General features: G+C 46.4%; 1 protein-coding gene across 6 annotated transcripts in view; it reads left to right on the top strand.

Moving 5' to 3' along the window:
* Nucleotides 1–18,696, top strand: part of LOC135545987 (protocadherin-19-like) — an 84,474-nt gene extending 65,778 nt beyond the window's left edge. For all 6 annotated transcript variants that reach the window (XM_064974031.1, XM_064974029.1, XM_064974028.1 and 3 more), the window contains exon 5: nt 16,032–18,696. In XM_064974031.1, the coding sequence (XP_064830103.1) occupies nt 16,032–16,621 (590 nt within the window). In that variant the 3' untranslated portion in view covers nt 16,622–18,696. The remainder of the gene's footprint in view (nt 1–16,031) is intronic.
* The last annotated feature ends 1,036 nt before the right edge of the window (nt 18,697–19,732 follow it).

Genomic DNA, 19,732 nt, shown 5'->3' with positions numbered 1-19,732 from the left:
TAGGCAAATCTTCTTGCAAAGCATGTAAACCAAACTAGTTTATTACTCTGAGTATTCACAATAATCGTTTTATTGTGTGCATGTAACCGTACCCAATGTACGATACACAAAGCATCCAGTAAGGAGCCCCCACCCCTCCTCCCCACCATCTACCTTATGCCATAGTCGAGAAAATACATAACTGTTGGTTCCCTCTTCCTTTCTTACTTCACTGGTTTTCTTTTCTTCACCCACTCTGTCTGCTGTGGGTGAAACCAGCCCACCGCAGTTCTCCGGGATTGCTGTACTGCTGACAATCCCCTCTCCGCCGTAGAGGCAATGGCTAGAGAAACAGAGTGGTGTGGAGATGGGCTCGGACTCAGTGCTATTAAGTGCCATCACAGCCAGCGCCCTCTCAGCTGTGAATAATGGAGACCCTCTGAGAGAAACAGCAGGCCTCCAGACACCAAACAAAAATTGCCTTTTTGTGACTGGAGAAAATCACAACAAGCCCCTGTGCAACATTAGCCTCTATGCGTCACCTGCACTTTACTTTAGCTAGGGGTTGCTCCGGTGACCTGCGCCAGGCCTCTTATCAAGCCTTTCTACTGGACCGCTAGGCTCTCCCCAGGGGGGCCATCCCCTGCTTCACTGTGTTCCTACATGCACAACCAACCTCACCCACATGGTTCTACTTCCATAGATTGTTCAAGCGAGCATGAAGAGAAGGGGACGTGGAAAGAAATGGAGGACAATGAAAGAAATAATAACAGGAAGAAAGAGGGAATGGTGAGAGAGTGAGATACAGGGAAGAAAGAGGGAACAGAGAATGAATGCTCTGGCGTCTTTTCTGCTGGGAGATAAAACGGAATATAAAACACATAGTCCCAGCAGACACAGAGTGAACATGACTGAATGAGAAGACACATTACATTAATTATGTAAGGGGGCCTCTGTTCAAGCAGTGCCGAGTCTCACTGGGTAGAGACAGAGATGGCCTGAGTCCCAAATCATACCCTATTCCCAATTTAGTGCACTACGTTTGACCATGGCTCATAGACAGAGCCATAGAGCTCTGGTCAAAAGTAGTACACTATGTAGGGAATGCCATGGAGTCTAGCGATGTTAGTATATTCAATGTCTCTGCATGCTGGGCCCAGCTGTTTAGAGGAAGACGCATTGATTTGTTGAACTCAGGCTGCCGGATGTCCAGGTGGGTTCGTGGTCAGACGGGAATTGAGCTATTGTGTTGGGTTTCCTGAGTGAATAAAACACCACACTTGGAAATAAAAATACAAAATGTAAGGGAAGTTGGTTTATGGTAGCACTGGGGTGAGAGTAGGGTGGCTTTTTTGAAGAAACCTTATTGTCATATATGGCAGAGCACCCAGCTGTTAAAGCGAGGTAGAGCATCTTTTACCCTTGCTACTCTTCTAATATTCTCAGACTCCAACTCTGATTCTACAAATTCCACAAATAGACTCATTTGAGAACTGTCCCATAAGGGACTCCTTAGCTAAGACTGCTTCCCTGGAGATGGGTAGAAAGCCTCAGCGATGATTATATCCTGCTTACCTCGTCGAAGGGACTTCAACGTCTTCCTGCCTCTGCTTACTCCCCCCTCTCCCCCCTCTCCATCCCTCAACCCCAAAAGCCCAGCTCGTCCGTCCCCCTATCACAGATGTAATTTACTGTCTGCGTTTGTCCCTCCTCGATCCCTTTCCCAGACTCAAGGGTTTTTGCAGAAGCAAATTAGCTCGCTAGCTCGGTCAAGCTTAAACACAGCAGAAATGCAGCATTTGTTACAATGTATTTAAAGATGCCATTACAAAGAGAGGAAATGAGAGAGCCAATGGCAGGTCAGGGATTAGTACTGTGGAGAAAATGGGGATTGAGTGTTGTTGTTGTGGCCCTGCAATGAGCCAGGTTAATTTGAGGGTCTGCCAATAGGGTGAGCAGCACCCCTAGAATGGTATCCTTCATCTAATTACCTGGCCGCCTAGGATGCAGTACAGATCCTACTCTTGTTGATATGTTGGCCTGAGCTGGCTGTGTGTGTGTGTGTGTGTGTGTCAGGCTGTCGTCAAATCAGAGCCTTGGGCGTGAGCCGACCCCTACAACCCCTGGAATTATTACGCTGTGATCCAAGTTGCCTACATCCTACATCCCAGTAGCTCACACAAGATCAGTCATGATCACTTTGAAACCTGCCCCTCTGAGCGTTTCCTATCTCCCTACGCCATGTTCCCAGTAAAGGCTGAGCCCCTGGAGCCAGTGATGGCATTTTTAGAACCTTTAACCAGGCTTCTGTGACCTCTAGTTGCCATTGATGGTTATATCTCCTATATAGAGCCACTGTTTGATAGGGTGCGGAAAGGTACCTCCCAGCAAAATAAAAACGTCCCGCCAGCCCACTTGGGCGTATTTCATAATGACAAGCAGCTCATGTTCGTTACCACTATATAAAGCAGTCCATTGGCTCGCCACTTCTGCCTTTGTCATCGCTGCCTACTGCAGCGTTTTGGTCAAAGTGATTTATGAAAACAGCATAGCAAAAAATATTATATATATTTCCTTCTCCCCGTCGCAGTTACACAGCTGTTAAACACACGGTGTTTGTACCAATTTAGAAGCCATTGCATTGTTTGTCAACACCAGTTTGGAGATTCATTCTTTAAAAAAAGAGGAACCTGCAATGGAATGCACACACGCCAGGAGTTGATGGGGCAGTAAAATAGAGACTTGGGAGGAGGAGAAGGAGAATGTTCTCTGGAATTTGGCATGATTTATAGTTTAGCTTTTAAAAGAATTAATGAAAGAGGTACTTGTAAAATAAACAGGCTGTAAGGGTAGTGGTTGGTGGTGTTGACCAGAGATAAGATAACCTGTCAGTTTACGTTAGCCGCCAACTAATCACACAGCCGGGGCCTTCACGAAAGAGACTGGCCTGTCAGACACACACCCGGCCGCTCGATGGACGAGATAGCAAATCACTTCCCTGATAAATTTACTGGTACTAATGCTCCGAAATGGAGGCAGCTTAGGGCCCCCCGCTCTCTCAGTTCCCTATCCGTATGACAGTCTTAACACGGCTTCCCAGCGACTCTAATTTCCTCCATAATTAATAATCTGACTGACGGTAAAGAGGATGAGAGGAAGAGAGGAAAAGGAAGTCTGGAGGGGTCGGATAACGACACCAAAAAAAAGAGGTAGATTTAATAAAAGTGATGTGCTTTATGTAAGACGAGGGAAGACGAGACAAGTTGAGAGGACGGAAGAGGGAGGTAGAACAGTGGATGGGGAGGAGGGATAGACTCGCGGTTGGGAGGAGGAAGGGGGTTGAGTGAACCAGATGCTGTTGGGAGTAGGAGGCAGTGGATGGAGAGAAGGGAAAGGCCTCGGCTGCCGTGGCGGTGCTGGGAGAATGATGGGCTTGCACGGCACGGTAAGGATGCCCCTCCAATGTTTGTAAAAACAAGACCATCACACTCCATCTTGCACTCCCGCAGGAACCAGGGCTCACGGCTGATTAATGGCACCGGCCGACTGAATTGGCTGGCTGGGGTGACAGCAGCGCTTGGACTCTCCCTGGTGGGTAGTAGTGGAGGAGGCTGCCTCACTGGCAGGCCCCGCTCAAGCCCAGTAATAGTGGATGGCAAATAGCATTAGCCCTAGAGCTAGCTAAAGCATGACCAGACTGTAAAGCCCCTGACCCACTATGTCTGGGTAAGCCATGACCAAGTTAATCAGGGTTGTGTTCATTGGGGCACAAATGCAAATGGAAAATGAAAATGTGCAAATATTATTATATTAGGTAGTGCCTCCCTATTTCAGTCCCCTTTCTTTCACTTGGTGCCTAATATACACAACCCAGGTTTTCAGCAGAGCCCAGGGTTGCCTGATAATTCAACTTTGCTCTAGCACCAAGCAACCACACAGACACTAAATTCCCCATTTCTGAAATGTCTCTCTCAGATTTTTCTGCTGAGGGAGCTTCTGCGACAGCAGTTGAGCATTGAGAGACTGTGGGACAAATTAGATGTAATCTTGGTAATTTAGTCTCTGGCTGGTAGAATGGAAAATTATTATGGAGAGCAATTACAAAACAGCAATTCCACTGTCACAGATAGGGACTGGCACCTCAAGTGCAGGACGTGTGGGCTTTGCATGAGGAGTGATGACAGACAGACATGGAGGAGGAGAGGCGGCCTGCCACCAGCCTTGTCCGTAGCCTTTTCCTGCAGTCAATGACCATAAGCACCTTCTTTGGCCTCATGGGTGCAATATGTTTTTCAGAATTTCATCATTAATATGTCTGTCTTTGTCTATGTCATATTTCAATCTTCTGTGATGTATATAGGGTAATATTGGGATATAAACGCAAAATGGAATACATTTCAACTCTATATCTGACATGGTACAGGTGACTTCTTCTTTAAGCACATAACCATGTTGTTACGGCAAATGAGTGAGGAGGTGTGGAGTCAGGCGCAGAGAGCATAAGATGTGGGAAAAAACACGCTTTAATGTCCCGGAAAAATAACATGAACAAAAGTAGGAAAACAAATGATAGAAATATTAACGGACAGCACAAAACCCAAAATACAAACAAAATACACTCAAACATAGAACAGACGAACAAGCCTGCACGAAACAGAAGCGGGCTGAACAAACTATATATAACCCTACCCTAACAACTAAACAAGAAACAGGTCAGACAAAACCAAAGGAACACAGAACAACGGATCGGTGATAGCTAGTAGATCGGCGACGACGACCGCTGAGCGCCACCCGAACAAGACTGTGGGACAAATTAGATGTAATCTTGGTAATTTAGTCTCTGGCTGGTAGAATGGAAAATTATTATGGAGAGCAATTACAAAACAGCAATTCCACTGTCACAGATAGGGACTGGCACCTCAAGTGCAGGACGTGTGGGCTTTGCATGAGGAGTGATGACAGACAGACATGGAGGAGGAGAGGCGGCCTGCCACCAGCCTTGTCCGTAGCCTTTTCCTGCAGTCAATGACCATAAGCACCTTCTTTGGCCTCATGGGTGCAATATGTTTTTCAGAATTTCATCATTAATATGTCTGTCTTTGTCTATGTCATATTTCAATCTTCTGTGATGTATATAGGGTAATATTGGGATATAAACGCAAAATGGAATACATTTCAACTCTATATCTGACATGGTACAGGTGACTTCTTCTTTAAGCACATAACCATGTTGTTACGGCAAATGAGTGAGGAGGTGTGGAGTCAGGCGCAGAGAGCGGTAATATTCGTGTCAGCTGGCCTCGGGGACGACCCGGGGGCCGAGGCGCTGGAACTCTCTCAACATAGATGGATCTAGAATATCCCTCACTGGAACCCAGCACCTCTCCTCCGGACCGTACCCCTCCCAGTCAACGAGGTACTGCAAGCCCCTCACCCGGCGTCTCGAGTCCAGAATAGCTCGTATCTTGTACGCCGGGGACCCCTCAATGTCCAGAAGGGGAACCTCACCGATGTCCGGAACCTCACCGATGTCCGGAACCTCACCTTCCTGGGACCAGCTACCACCGGCCAGAGAAGAGACACATGAAACGAGAGGTTAATACGATAATACGATAATACGAAGGAAGTAATAATCGATAACAAACCTTGTTTATTCTCCTCAGGACTTTAAATGGCCCTATACACTGCGGACCCAGTTTTTTTTTTTTTTTTTTTTTTACCTTTATTTAACCAGGCAAGTCAGTTAAGAACACATTCTTATTTTCAATGATGGCCTGGTGGGTTAACTGCCTGTTCAGGGGCAGAACAACAGATTTGTACCTTGTCAGCTCAGGGGTTTGAACTCACAACCTTCCGGTTACTAGTCCAACGCTCTAACCACTAGGCTACCCTGCCGCCCCAAAAATGCACAGTCGAAGAGGAGAATAATAATTATGCCAAGGAAAAGTTTATAAATAAATGTGAGAGAGTTTGTAAATGGGGCAGGTTTCGGGTCGAGAGCCAGACCCTGTCCCCAGGTGCAAACACGGGAGCCTCACTGCGGTGACGGTCAGCGCTCTTCTTCTGCCTTACACTCGCTTGGCGTAATGACTCTTGGAAAGCCCTCCAGGTCTCCTTAGAGTGCTGCACCCACTCCTCCACCGCAGGAGCCTCAGTCTGGCTCTGATGCCACGGTGCCAGGACTGGCTGGTACCCCAACACGCACTCAAATGGTGACATGTTGGTAGAGGAGTGGCTTAGTGAGTTCTGGGCTATTTCTGCCCAGGGAATATATCTCGCCCACTCCCCTGGCCGGTCCTGGCAATATGACCGCAGAAACCTACCCACCTCCTGGTTCACTCTCTCCACCTGCCCTATACTCTCCGGGTGATACTATGAGGTCAGGCTGACCGAGACACCCAGACGTTCCATAAATGCCCTCCAAACACGGGAGATAAACTGGGGGCCCCGATCAGAAACTATATCCTCGGGCACCCCGTAGTGCTGGAAGACATGGGTGAAAAGAGCTTCCGCAGTCTGTAGGACCGTAGGGAGACCGGGCAATGGGATAAGACGGCAGGACTTAGAGAACCGATCCACAATGACCTGGATCGTTGTGTTACCCTGAGAGGGGGGAAGGTCAGTAAGAAAATCCACCGATAGATGTGTCCACGGCCGTTGTGGAACGGGAAGAGGTTGTAATTTACCTCGTGGCAGGTGTCTCGGAGCCTTACTCTGGGCGCACACCGAACAGGAGGAGACATAGAATCGCACATCCTTCCTCAAAGTGGGCCACCAGTACATCCTCTGAAGACCTCGCACTGTCCTAAAAATACCTGGGTGACCCGACGAGGGTAGACAATGAGCCCATCGAATCAATTGATCACGAACAGCCAGCGGCACGTACCTACGACCCTCCGGACACTGTGGAGGCGCAGGTTCCTCCCTTAGCGCCCGCTCGATGTCCACGTCCACATCCCATACTACTGGTGCCACCAGCTTAGCTGCCGGAATGATGGGAGTAGGATCGATGGACCTGTCCTCAGTGTCATAGAGTCTTGACAGCGCGTCGGCCTTAGTGTTGAGGGAACCTGGTCTATACGAGATAGTGAAACGAAATCTGGTGAAAAACATGGCCCACCTTGCCTGACGAGGATTCAGTCTCCTAGCTGATCGAATATACTCCAGGTTACGGTGGTCAGTCCAGATAAGGAAAGGGTGCTTAGCCCCCTCAAGCCAGTGTCTCCACACCTTCAGGGCCTTAACCATAGCCAACAACTCCCTATCCCCCACATCATAATTCCGCTCCGCTGGCCCGAGTTTCTTCGAAAAAAAGGCACAGGGGCGGAGCTTCGGTGGCGCACCCGAACGCTGTGGGAGCACAGCTCCAACCCCAGCCTCGGATGCGTCCACCTCTACTATAAACGCCAAAGAAGGGTCCGGATGCGCCAACACCGGCGCCTCTGAATATCGCCTTCAACTTATGAAAAGCTCCGTCCGCCTCTGCTGACCACTGTAAACGCACCGGCCCCCCCTTCAGCAGCGAGGTAATAGGGGCAGCTACCTGACCAAAACCCCGGATAAACCTCCGGTAGTAATTGGCAAACCCCAAGAACCGCTGCACCTCCTTACCGTGGTCGGAGTCGGCCAATTACGCACGGCCTTTACGCGGTTACCCTCCATTACCAACCCAGAGCTGGAAATGCGATAACCCAGGAAGGAAACTGATCGTTTGGAAAACTCACATTTCTCCGCCTTCACATACAGGTCATGCTCCAGCAGTCGTCTAAGAACCTTGCGCACCAGAGATACATGTGCAGTGCGTGTAGCGGAGTAGATCAAAATATCGTCAATATACACCACTACACCCTGTCCGTGCAGGTCTCGGAGAATCTCATCCATGAAGGATTGAAATATAGCTGGAGCATTCTTTAAACCGTATGGCATGACGAAGTACTCATAATGGCCAGAAATAGTGCTAAATGCAGTTTTCCACTCATCTCCATCCCGAATACGCACCAGATTATAAGCACTCCTGAGATCCAGTTTAGTGAAGAACTGCGCTCCGTGAAATGATTCCACTGCCGTAGCAATGAGAGGTGGTGGGTAACTAAAACCCACCGTGATGGAATTTAGACCTCTATAATCAATACACAGACACAAACCACCATCTTTTTTCTTCACAAAAAAGAAACTCGAAGAGACAGGTGACATGGAGGGCCGAATGTACCCCTGTCCCAGTGCCTCGGTGATATAAGTTTCCATAGCCACCGTCTCCTCCTGGGACAAAGGATAGACATGACTCCTGGGGAGTGCAGCATTTCCCTGGAGGTTTATCACGCAATCCCCCTGCCTATGGGGTGGTAATTGGGTCGCCTTCTTTTTACTGAAAGCGATAGCCAAATCGTCATACTCCGCTGGAATGCGCACGGTGGAAACCTGATCTGGACTCTCCACCGTTGTCGCACCGATGGAAACCCCTACACACCTGCCTGAACACTCATCAGACCACCCCTGGAGAGTTCCCTGTTTCCACGAAATCGTAGGATTATGAATAGCTAGCCAGGGAATCCCCAGCACCACTGGAAACGCAGGTGAATCGATAAGGAACAAACTAATTCGCTCCTTGTGATTCCCCTAGTAATCATCTCCAACGAAATTGTGGCTTTCCTCACCAGCCCTGACCCTAATGGTCGACTATCTAAAGAGTGCACGGGAAAAGGGGGGTCTACTTTTACTAACGGAATCCTCAACCTCTGAGCGAGTCCGCGATCTATAAAGTTTCCAGCTGCGCCTGAATCTACCAGTGCCTTATGCTGGAGAGAAGGAGAATAATTAAGGAAACAAATTAATAAGAACATGTGACCAACAGGAAACTCTGGGAGAGTGTGGTGCTTACTCACCTGGGGTGACCGAGGAGTGTTCTGCCTGCCTTCTCGATTCCCAGATGAATTCCTCCAGCACCGACCAGACGTGTGCCCTCTCCGGCCACAACTGGTACAGGAGGAACTTCCTCCTCCGATCTCCCTAGACGCGGTCCCTCCTCGCTCCATCGGGATAGGAGCAGGAGGGTCAGGAGGTAGAACTGACAGGACCCTTTCAGAACGTCCGCGAGCAGCTAGCAGATGGTCCAACCGGATCGACAGGTCTATCAATCCATCCAGGCTAAGTGTAGTGTCCCGACAGGCCAGCTCCCTGCGGACGTCCTCTCGCAGGCTACATCTGTAATGGTCTATCAGGGCCCCTCAAGTCCTGCGCGCTCCTCGTCCCGTCTGAGATGGAACAATCTCTCACCCGTCGCTCGACCTTCTGGAGGGTGATCGAACACGGCCCTGTAACGGCGGGTGAACTCTGGGTAATTGTCCTTCGCTGAGTCGGGCCCGTTCCAGACCGCATTAGCCCACTCCAGGGCTCTACCCGTAAGGCATGTGATGAGGACCCACACTCTCTCCTCGTCCGAGGGAGCCGGCCGAACGGTGGCCAGGTAGAGGTCAAGTTGAAGCAGGAATCCCTGGCACCCCGTCACTGCTCCATCGTACACCCTCAGTAGCCTCGGTTTTTCGGATGACTGCCTTGCCTGGTTCACCAATTACTTTGCAGACAGAGTTCAGTGTGTCAAATCGGAGGGCATGCTGTCCGGTCCTCTGGCAGTCTCTATGGGGGTGCCACAGGGTTCAATTCTCGGGCCGACTCTTTTCTCTGTATATATCAATGCTGTTGCTCTTGCTGCGGGCGAGTCCCTGATCCACCTCTACGCAGACGACACCATTCTATATACTTCCGGCCCGTCCTTGGACACTGTGCTATCTAACCTCCAATTGAGCTTCAATGCCATACAACACTCCGTGGCCTCCAACTGCTCTTAAACACTAGTAAAACCAAATGCATGCTTTTCAACCGATCGCTGCCTGCACCCGCATGCCCGACTAGCATTACCACCCTGGATGGTTCCGACCTTGAATATGTGGACATCTATAAGTACCTAGGTGTCTGGCTAGACTGTAAACTCTCCTTCCAGACTCATATCAAACATCTCCAATCGAAAATCAAATCAAGAGTCGGCTTTCTATTCCGCAACAAAGCCTCCTTCACTCACGCTGCCAAACTTACCCTAGTAAAACTGACTATCCTACCGATCCTTGACTTCGGCGATGTCATCTACAAAATTGCTTCCAACACTCTACTCAGCAAACTGGATGCAGTTTATCACAGTGCCATCCGTTTTGTCACTAGAGCACCTTATACCACCCACCACTGCGACTTGTATGCTCTAGTCGGCTGGCCCTCGCTACATATTCGTCGCCAGACCCACTGGCTCCAGGTCATCTACAAGTCCATGCTAGGTAAAGCTCCGCCTTATCTCAGTTCACTGGTCACGATGGCAACACCCATCCGTAGCACGCGCTCCAGCAGGTGCATCTCACTGATCATCCCTAAAGCCAACACTTCATTTGGCCGCCTTTCATTCCAATACCCTGCTGCCTATGACTGGAACGAATTGTAAAAATCCCTGAAGTTGGAGACTTTTATCTCCCTCACCAACTTCAAACATCTGCTATCTGAGCAGCTAACCGATCGCTGCAGCTGTACATAGTCTATTGGTAAATAGCCCACCCATTTTCACCTACCTCATCCCCATACTGTTTTTATTTATTTACTTTTCTGCTCTTTTGCACACCAATATCTCTACCTGTACATGACCATCTGATCATTTATCACCCCAGTGTTAATCTGCAAAATTGTAATTATTCGCCTACCTCCTCATGCCTTTTGCACACAATGTATATAGACTCCCCTTTTTTTCTACTGTGTTATTGACTTGTTAATTGTTTACTCCATGTGTAACTCTGTGTTGTCTGAATACACTGCTATGCTTTATCCTGGCCAGGTCGCAGTTGCAAATGAGAACTTGCTCTCAACTAGCCTACCTGGTTAAATAAAGGTGAAATAAAAATAAATAAAAATAAATTAAAGTAATGCGCAGAGCGCTGGAACCGGATCCAGATGGGGGAGATGGTAGAGTTGCTGGTGGGAGGGTCAGTGGGGTAGTAGGGAGACCATTCCTCTCCCAATGATCCATCCTCTCCATCATTTGATCCATCGCTGATCCTAGGCGATGGAGGATGGACGTGTGATGAAGGACTCTCTCCTCCATAGTGGGAAGAGGAGTGGTCGCTGCTCCTGCTGACTCCATATCGTGGTGCGGGCTTCTGTTACGGCAAATGAGTGAGGAGGTGTGTAGTCAGGCGAAGAGAGCAAAAGATGTGGGAAAAACACGCTTTAATGTCCCGGAAAAATAACATGAACAAAAGTAGGAAAACAAATGATAGAAATATTAACGGACAGCGCAAAACCCAAAATACAAACAAAATACACTCAAACATAGAACAGACGAACAAGCCCGCACGAAACAGAAGCGGGCTGAACAAACTATATATAACCCTACCCTAACAACCAAACAAGAAACAGGTGATACCAATCAGACAAAACCAAAGGAACACAGAACAACGGATTGGTGATAGCTAGTAGACCGGCGACGACGACCGCCGAGCGCCACCCGAACAAGAAGGGGAGTCACCTTCGGTAATATTCGTGACACGTGTGTGAAGTGTATACTTTGTTTCAAAGTGGATTTGTTTAAGACTACAAAGAATCACTCTGTGTTACCTTGATTTAGCCCACTGCAGTAAAAGGTTAAAGGGGTCAGTGGCTGGATAACTGCTCAGATTTCGTACCAGTCAGCGACAGGCAGCACCTCTCTTGCAGCAAAGTGAAAGAGACAAAACAGAATATCAGCCATAGCGGTTTGGTCTTTCGTTCTCCCAGAGCCAATCACTTTTTCTTCTCACACAAACAAGCTGTAAATTCATTGTTTCAGCCATTGGACACATAGACCAATGCCGAAGATGACGCGGGTGGGGGTGAAACAACAAACAGAGTTACAGTAGAAAAGTAAAGCTTTTGGGGCAGTAAATGAAAATAAATAAATGAAAAGTTGAAAATCTCTCCAAATCATATTTTTGCCAGTGTAGCGTCTGATGAATGATCTCAACATGGTATCGTCTGACAAGTGTCTTTATTTTGGGCAGCACAGTGTTGTTACAGTATTATTTGGCTATCATAATCATTATCAATAGCATTAATCATTGCTAAATAAAGTAGAATAAAACGGTACATGGTCCTAACCATAGGGTATATGACTATATACAATTATCTTTAAAAATATATCCTCATCCACCTTTTTCTAATACTACTTTTTAAAGAGTCTTACTGCTCTAAATCATTTTTAGGGTTCATAGTTCAGAGAACCCAAACTGACTGAACGATGTCATACAGAGAATCTCACAGCCCCATGGCTGCAATTAAGCCCCCCAATAGAAACCGAGTTGTGAGTCGTCTCCAGAATTTGGGCCTGCATCGAGTCACCCCTGGCTTTCTAGTCAAAGCCGCCTTATTCGTTAAGACATTACTCTGCCTTCTTCCCCCTAATTTTATAGGATTACCTGGAGGTTCTCATGTTGCACTTTTTAGAGGGAAAACAGTGTTTGTTTTCCAAGTGAAAGCACATTACACAGCCAAACAAGGCAACAGATATCTGGCGCAAGCTCTGAGTTATGGGGGTAGAGTCTTTTCTACATATGAGCAAAATACTTAAGTATAATATAAGTCTAAAATACTTAACATATTTAATCCTCAAACATTTGCTAATTTCGCAAACTCTCTCACTTTTGCTACATTAGCCACAAACTAATATCACCTCCAGGTGATCAACTAGGGTGGATCATTAAAGGTCTGCTAGCAACGGTACACTGAGGGATGGCTGTGAGAGGCTCAAAGAGCTACCCGCTGACTTCCTATCTGCCGTGACCTAAGGTTCTGGCACATTCCTGTGAATGAGGAAGGGGGCATAAAGTGAGGTGGCAGAATAAGCGGAGCTCCAAGTGAATGAATACAGCAGAGAAAGCAGGAGCGATGGGGAAACAGGTGGGCTCCCTTCATGCTGATGTAAAACCAATGTTGTTCTATGTGAAAACAAGGGCGATATCTACCAGGAGATTTTGGCTTTTGCATTTGAAGTGCCAATATGTATTCTTCGCCTACACTATGTGTTACGTTTATAAGGGCATACATATTTAAAGTGCTCCCCAAAGCCTTTGCTATTCTGTTGACTCCCCAATGCTGAATTAAAGGCACAACATTTCTGAATTGTCAGCAGTACTGAGGGACTTGGATCGTTGTGATTTATTTTTCCCCCTTCTCTCCATTTAACTCGATTTCTATTTCAAATCTGGAATGACTGAAAAACACAGGCGAGCTTCCGACTCCCGACGGAGTGCCCTCAGTAATTAATAGGTATTAAATCCTAGATAGGAAATGATATAGAACGAACGGCTCTGTCTGTACTCTAAGTTTTTTTCATGGAACTGATTGGCAAGCTTATTTTCCTGATGACTTTCAATAGGCATTCACAGCAGGAGGGTGCCTCCTTCTTGCTCTTCCTCTCAGCTTGTGGCGTTTCAGATCCGGCTATAAAGAGCATTTAATTGCTTCATTTGTGAGCATTAGATTTAGCTCCTTTAGACCCCCCACCCCCCCACCCCATGAGATTCGGCTTTGTCAGGGGTCGACCGAAGACCCGTCGTACATCTTAATTTTTCTTTATTTTCAATGTTGTTTTGTCGTATTTGGGGGGGAACCGTTGAGAATGACATCTGCTTGTGTTGTGAACCTCTAAGCGGAGTCAGGATGTGAAAGTTTCGTTAATAGCGCTCAGGCTTTCAGAACCGCTCTCTCTCTCCGGAGGTCCCCTAAAGGAAGTGGGTGAGAAAGGGTATATTCACTGCATGTTGCATGGATGGCTCAGTATAAAGCATAAGCTTTAAATAGGTCTTCTTTGTGTTATGAGATCTTTCAGTCAAATCTAGCTTCCCTGGAAAAGGAGGAAGATCCTCAGAGGAGAGCAAAAGTTCTGAAGAGGAGTTTGGGATTGTACAATATGCCAGGTGCTCTACAGCCAGTCTCTGCCACAGAGAGCAGTATGGATAACGGTAAAGCTCAACCACTCGTTTCCATGGTGATAACATTGACTTTAGGTGATTTGTGTGTGTTCACAGGCCCTGGTAATTACATAGTAAATTTGAGTCACCAGAGTTGATCCAGAGCTTTATTTTCTATTCCATTTTAATTTCGCCATGTTCCCTTGCGCACATCAGAGTGTGTGGGCGGGAGTGTGTATGGACAAGCGTGTGAATAGAGGGAAGGAGAGAGGGTGTGTCTGTGTGTGGTGTCTGTGTGCATATTGCAGACACAGGCAATATGCGTCAGGGTACACAAACCCCCCCCCCCCACACACACACTGCAAAGCTCAAGGTAATCCTTCAGCACAGCCCTTCCATGAAACATTCATGATGGAATTGACGTCGGTCACCCATGGTCATGGCTGCCCGCTTGGCCTCTTGAGCTCCAGTGTCCCTGGCCTTGAGCAAACCCACTTAATCCTCCACTGAGATCAGCCATAGCATGGTTTAAATGGCCCATGAACTGAGCCATCCAGTTAGTCAGCCATTCAGTCATCTTTCAATCTCATAGGATCACAGTTTAAGAGGGAGACAGTTCCGGCAGCCTTGCCCCTGGAACACGATCTTTAAATATCGATCTGATCGCCCAAAGCAGAGGTGTTCCTCAGAGTGCAGAAAAGAGGGGAAGGAAACAGTAATTAGTGATTTTAAATAGGTGATATGTAAATGTGTGGCGCGCTGCAATTTCTACCCACAATCCCTTCTTGTCACCTTGGGCCTCTCGTGTGGGAGGAGGGCCCCTTGCCCTTAGGAGGCGAGGACCAATCGGGAGGCTTAGAAATGTGGTCACTGAACATCTGCGTGTCAGTTTCTTTTACAAGGCCGAGGCCAACAGAGAGAGCTCGGAGGCACAGCAGTGGCATACTGAATGGTTAAGATTAATGACTGTGTATATTTGGGCATTAACATGGTAGCTCTACTGTAGATGTTATTCAGTCTTTTTTCACAAGTGCGATTGTAGTGAGATGCTACATATCCACAAACATCCTTTTCATTCTCATAACAGAACTTGCTCTTCACTTGCGTTCAATATGTCAGTATAAAGCCATCCTTTGCCTGCTTTGTGATGGGTATGTGATTTGGTGAGAGGCTCACACTCTTTGATAGTATTCGTAAACACGAGGGCATCCTGCATGTGCCCTTGTTAGGTTTTGTCCAGATGGCCAATAATGAATGTATGGATTCAAAAGGCCTCAGCATCAAGAACTCACTCGACTGGCATATGGATAAAAAAAAAAACATCTTGAAAAAGAAAGGTAATGTCAAAATGACAGACAATTTTCACTTAGATAACAAAAAGACAGAAAAAGAGGACGACAGCTCAAAACTAGAGCGCTTGGCTCTTTTATTGTTTTTATAATGATACAAAAATCGTCTTGAAAGCCCTTCCCTTCGACACAAAGGATATGTAGTTATGCAGACTCAGCCAAATATTATTTTCAGCATTTAAACATCATTATATATTTATAACTCGGTGCCAGATGACAGAGACTGGGCTCGATGAACTAGGAAACAATATGGCAACGTGGCTGCTGTCTCTCTTAGTGGGAATATCTGATTGCACTTTTTAAACCCTGGCATTCATAAAGTGTTGCTATAGAAAACCTGATGGTGCATGATCTCGAAATGGACTTTTGATTTAATAATACGTCCTTTTAATCGGCGCATTAAAAGTGCCTCAAACTTGCAGATTTCGAGTCGTCTGGAAGCAATGGCAAGGCAGCAGGAGAAGAGTCTTGTGTAGATGGCAGAAACGCCATACATGAAAGAGAAAGCAAATTACCCACGAAAAATATAAACTGGGGCTGCCACAAACTTTTCTTCATTTTTCTCATGTTTCTGACACCTTTCAATAAGATGAAAGTACCATAAACAAACCATGGTGAAATCCATGAAAGCAAAGCGTGAATGAGTTAAAGCGCTGGAAAATAGGCCAGTTCAACAGACAAACCTAATGATTTCCCTCTCCCCCCCCCTTCTTTCCCCTCTCTGCAGACTCAAGCGAAGGCTTCCACTGTCAGGACGAGTGTCGCATCCTGGGCCATTCGGACCGCTGCTGGATGCCCCGAGTGCCCGGCCCAGCCCGTGGCAAGTCTCCTGAGCATGGCCACCCACGTAATAACGTCATTGCCCTGTCCATCGAGGCCACCACCGTGGATGTGCCCCACTACGAGGACTGCGGCACCGGCACCATCAAACGGACTTTTGCCACCTTCGGCAAGGACGGCCCAGAGGACCCAGAGAGGGGCGAGCTAAAGGGCAACAAGCGGACAATGATGGAGTCACAAGCATACAGCCCCAAGGCCAACGGCGGCGCCGTGCGCGAGGCAGGCAACGGGCGCGAGGCAGCCAGCCCCATCACCTCCCCTGTGCACCTGAAAAGCCCGCTGGCCAAGGCGCCATCCGGCTACAACACGCTCAAGTGCCGCGACGCTGAGCGCATCGCCAACCACAGCATGCTGCGACAGCCCGAGGGAAAGGACAGCGAGCCGGCCGTCCGGGAGATCAACACGCTCCTCCACGACAGCGTCCATCTTGACAAGGAGTCTCCCAGCAGCAAGCGCCTGAAGGACATTGTGCTCTAACGGGCCTCAGGGGAGTCTACACACAACACAACACACACACACACAAAATAAACAAACACGTATATATATATACACTCCGCCATAGCTGTGTGTACGCAGGAGAAACTCAAGCCGAGGAAAGAAAGAAAGAAAGAGAGACACCTTGCGCATAGTATACAGTACCTAACGACCAGGTCTGACACAGCCCAGATATGGAACCGTACTGGAATATGCTGAGCTTTGTGTTGTGTTCCTCAAGAAAAGTGATGGCCTTGGATGTGGCTTTGTTGTAGTCGCAGTACTTTTCTTGTTTGCTTTTCTGTTTGTTTGCTGCTCACCCCGTCTGCAGCCATTGGACAGGCAGGTTACTGTTGACTGTGTGACTCGCCCAATCGTGCCCCTTTGGCCGGATTCGGCCTCTTTCCCCGCCCGAGGCTGGCACCGTTCGGATTTTTGTGGATTGGACACCTACACTGACAGATATAAAAGTACAGTTATGCCTTTTGAACCTTTTTGTATCACTAACTGAGATTGCCTTCTTTGGTTTGCAGTTTGGCTCGGCTGTCAAATCAACTTGTTGTTTCCTTTGTAGAGTGAGCTCACCACAGTGCAACAGATGGCAACAGACAGACATACATCTTCTTTGAACAATTGCCTCCATGCGCGTCTTGAACAGTGCTCAGTAGTAAAGACGGAGAAGGAATGGAAGGGAGGGAACAGTATTTATGGCTTATCACTGATGGAGCTAAATGAACTCGCTATCTGCCCAGGCACTCCAAACACTGGGACTAGGGACAGACCGATTCCTTCCGTCACGACCGAGATGTATGGAAGAGGGGGAAAAAAACGTTGCTTTAGAAATCTCCTGTGCCCAATCTTGATTGTAGCCAGTGGAGCACAATTTGAAACTTTGTGCTCTGGTCTTGTACTTTTTCTGAGTTTTGACTATGGGGCTAGAATAGAGGGATCGTCACTCACGTCTTGCTATGTGAAACTCTGTATAGGGTATACTAGTATCATTTTTAATAACCTGTTGTTATGTGACAATCCCTTTAATGTTTTGTTTCAAGAGTAAAAAATAATAATAAACATTGGTGTTCAACTGAAGCTACAGTAGCGTTTGTTACACAAACACAAAAATAAAAAAACATATGCCAAAATATATTTTATAAATAATTTAAAAATGTATAATGAGAATATTTAATGCTGTGTAGTTATTTTAGTTATTTTATCAGTAAGTTAAACTTGAAATTAACTGGCTTTGTTGATTCATTTATTTTAGCTTTTTTTATTGATCATGATTATTATCATTTTCTTTTCATTAAACTTGGATTATTTTGTTTACTGTGTTACCCCTGGCAACTGTTGACTTGCAGTCTACCTTGTTGTAAAGAGTTTCTTATTGGTCAGTTCTCGTGCCATGAAGTTTCTGTGTGGGCAAATAGAAAATGTAAAAACAAAAAAAGCAATTTCAGCAGCAACAGTAGTGTGCCAGTTGAGCTTAGAATGAGATAGCAAAATAAACCAAAAAGGACACAAACAAAACCTTTAAGATTGCTTAATTTATTTAAGTGAGATGAAGAGGTTTAAGATCGTTTTTTTTTCAGCTGTTGAGATGATTCCAACTATTTCTGTGTGTCTGTTTTTGGACGAAGGTACCCCTCCGTAAATTCCTCACCTCAGCACTGGTGAGAGCCCTGTTGACACTTCAAGTAAGAGACTAAGGATGAAGGAATGCTCAACTGTTGTGTCATCAGGTACCATCTCATTTGGATTGAGTTTGAAAATATAATTAAGAACAACAAGTAAAATCTTACAATCACAACCAAACAGATTTGTTGGAATTGTATGTTTGGAGGAAATTAAGGTCTTTGAAGAAGCGTATTATAAATCAGCGATGCGGTTTTCAGTTGCTTTGCAGTTAACCTATGTACAACATGGAAAATTGTAAATGAAAAACGGACAAATTTGCATACAACGAAATAGATCTTGTAGCTGAATGTTTTTTGCTGGTCTCACCCATGGCTTCTGGCATCATGAAAATCTGAATAATCACTGAATGTATACAGCAGCTTATTATTAAACTATTAAATGTTCTCCACTTTGTTTCCTTGTTTTTCCTGAATGTATGTAAGTATGAGAGAGAAAGTCGGCTTTGATAACACTCCTCAAAATTACCATCAAATGAAATTTGTGTTGTAAACGATACGAGAGAGTGTGTGCGCATTGTTGTAAATTAATGAGCATGACAGCATCCCAGCATATTGCAATTATCCATTTTTTTTAAAGATCTTTTGTCCTACCATAATTCATTAAAATGTATGAAGTGATCTGAATATCGTCTGGAAGCCTTTCTTGAAAATGGCATGCCAGTATATAGAGTGATGACTTATGTCTATCACGATGGAAATTCATAGTTTCTGTTCAAGCTCACTCTCGTTGCAATTAAGCATTTCAGGCAGGTGCTGCTCTCGTTATAAGTGCTCTGTGACATCATTTTTTTGTTTGTTGATATTTTGATTGACTCATTTGAGGAAATAAATGAGGAAGGCCCACCAGTATAGAGCAACGGGCGGTAGATACACCTCAAGCTTGCAAAGCAAACCAGTCTTTTGGGACTGCTCCAGCCAAAGTGCCCATTTCTAATGGCAGAGCCCTTGTCATTTGCAGGAGTGGGTCACCCATGCCATTTTAGAGGCATTTAACATTCACCAACTCCTCCTTAGATGTCACGAAACAGACATTGAGGCATGTGAAGCCTTGCGTGGCCATTCCTTTTGCATTAGGTGAGTGAGTAATGCACATTCGTACCCAGCAACATAATATCCTTTTGACAGGATTTTCTCCTTACAAACCTTATTAATTGATTAGTTGCCTTTGATGCACTGAAGAGCCTGAAGCGATGAAATAAGTGAAAAGCTATGTCAGGACCTCACTCATCTACCACTCCTACTCTTTCTCTATCCTTGACATATTCACTCAATGGTGCTTCCACTCTTCACCTCCCCCATAGGTGCAGATGACTCCCTTGAGCGAGTTGTAATGGATTGATGTTCCAAATGAGAAAATGCAGGTTGACAAGGAGACATTCTACAACTACAGCTTAATGGAAGAGGAGGAGGAGAAAAAAGA

Source organism: Oncorhynchus masou, chromosome 9 (genome assembly GCF_036934945.1).
Source record: "Oncorhynchus masou masou isolate Uvic2021 chromosome 9, UVic_Omas_1.1, whole genome shotgun sequence".
Classification (NCBI taxonomy): domain Eukaryota; kingdom Metazoa; phylum Chordata; class Actinopteri; order Salmoniformes; family Salmonidae; genus Oncorhynchus; species Oncorhynchus masou.
This window is presented reverse-complemented; position numbering and strand designations above follow the sequence as displayed.